Here is a 1,976-nt window from a genome sequence, read left to right on the forward strand (position 1 = left end):
AAAAAAAAAAAAGAAACTATTCCCTGAGAAGTGAATGAATAATTTTAGTAACTACCATAAAACATGATTCTGCATCCACTCAACGGCATTGTCTCACAAGTGCCTGTGATGCAGGGAGCAAGAATCAGCCTCTGCTTGTGCCAATGCAAACATACGGAGCAGGTATCCTTTTCTCAGAGTGAAAACAACTAAACAAGGAAGAACAAAAGAAACTTGCAGGCCTTTGTTTCCTTCCTTAAACAGATAATGCCTGACTGGAATTTTACTACTTTTTACTTAAGAACAACTCACTCATTAATAATGTACATCAGGATGGGTGCAGTGGCTCACACCTGCAATCCCAGCACTTATAGAGGCTGAGGTGATCGTTGGGGCCCAGCAGTTTGTGGTTACAGTGAGCTATGTTTGCATCACTGCACTCCAGCCTGGGCAAGACAGCAAGACCCTGTCTCTAAAACAAACAAAATGAACATCATTAACGTACATCAGAGAGAGGACTTGGACTGTTGACTAAAGGTTCAATGAAATACAGAACAACACAATAGTGTAAAAGTTAGTGCTTCATATTCCCACTCACAAACGTGTGAGTGATCAAAGCACATAGGAAAAGGACAGTACATTTGCTGAGAAGTATAAATTCTACCGGTAGCATTTTCTCCTCTGGGTGTGCTCCTTAGTTCCAGGTACTTGACACCATCATCTGCAAATTCTTTTATGACATCTTTTGTGACCTGATAATAAAGATAACGTACACAATATTGATAATGTTTGTGTAAGGGTCCCAATGAATGTGCCAAGTGCTACAGCTTTATTTTATTCATTAAATTTGATTTGCAAGAAATGTTGGAAGTTTCTCACGTGGTAGAGATTATCCACTTTGTCACATCCCTGATGGAGACTATGCAGGGCTGCAATATTTACAATCACTCCCATCACCCCTCATTCCCACGTTCAATCCCAATCTGCACATCAGCTACACCTTTTGTTTCTTTCCCCCCTTTTAAACATTTATTTCCTAGCATTTACAATAGCAGAATGATAAAATAGAGAAATGGCGCAAAACTAAAACCAGCTGGAACCATCTATATGTGTAGACTGCTAGGAAATGCACATACGGAAATAAACAGCTAAAATGATTAGGTATTACTGATGTGCTATTTGAAGTCATGGCTTAAGGTTTTTATTCAAGTTATTTAGGAATAAGTTATATTTTTCAATAAATTCTGGAAGTGTTAAATTTTCTCAAGAATTACTTAGGGCAAAGAAAGTAGGTGATAAATATGAGTAAAACTGTATCCAATTTAGTGCAAATCTCAATAATCCAAAAGTTCCTGAAGTCATGTTTTTCCTTTCCGCCTTCAATCCTAAAAAATCTACAAGAAAAAAAGGCTAGGTTGGCGAAGCTGTGACAAACTGCCCTAATTAGTCCTCACAGTTGGTATCCTAATCTTAATCTGCTTTGACTACATGCACACAGGCATGTGAGTGCAGCATCGTGGCAAAGCAAGAGGGGCTGGCTGTTTGTACAGACAGTGCCTAACAGTATGGCACTACTCTGGTGAATTGATAGCAATCCAAGTTGTAGGCCTCTTCTTTTTTCTTTTTCCACTAAAGACAAAAACGAACTTATTACAATGTAAGCGGAATGGGTATCTCAGTTTCATCAAGAGGTCTAAAGACCCAGATTCTGAGAATACAGCCAAAGATAATACATCAGCATTCTAAATCCATGGAACTCCTGGACCAAGCAAGACACTACTGCTATTCCACCAAAGAGCATGATACTGCAACCTCCATGCCATCATTCATGGCATTGGCCCCATGGCACTGCTACTCCAGGAACTCCCTCTTGCTGTCACTGACACTACGAAATTGTGGCCTCACCTTTGTATTAATAGGTTGAGGAACCTGGATCTTGTCATTGCCCCAGAATAGAACAGACCCACACTCACCTACCCCGGCTCACATGAGACTAA

General features: G+C 39.9%; 1 protein-coding gene across 4 annotated transcripts in view; it reads right to left on the reverse strand.

Annotated features, from left to right (window-relative positions):
- ADAL (adenosine deaminase-like) overlaps window positions 1-1,976 on the reverse strand; it is a 27,425-nt gene that overhangs the window by 15,496 nt on the left and 9,953 nt on the right. For all 4 annotated transcript variants that reach the window (XM_011989211.1, XM_011989212.1, XM_011989209.1 and 1 more), the window contains exon 4: window positions 644-731. In XM_011989211.1, the coding sequence (XP_011844601.1) occupies window positions 644-731 (88 nt within the window). The remainder of the gene's footprint in view (window positions 1-643; window positions 732-1,976) is intronic.

This window comes from Mandrillus leucophaeus, unplaced genomic scaffold, assembly GCF_000951045.1.
Source record: "Mandrillus leucophaeus isolate KB7577 unplaced genomic scaffold, Mleu.le_1.0 Scaffold35, whole genome shotgun sequence".
Lineage (NCBI taxonomy): Eukaryota > Metazoa > Chordata > Mammalia > Primates > Cercopithecidae > Mandrillus > Mandrillus leucophaeus.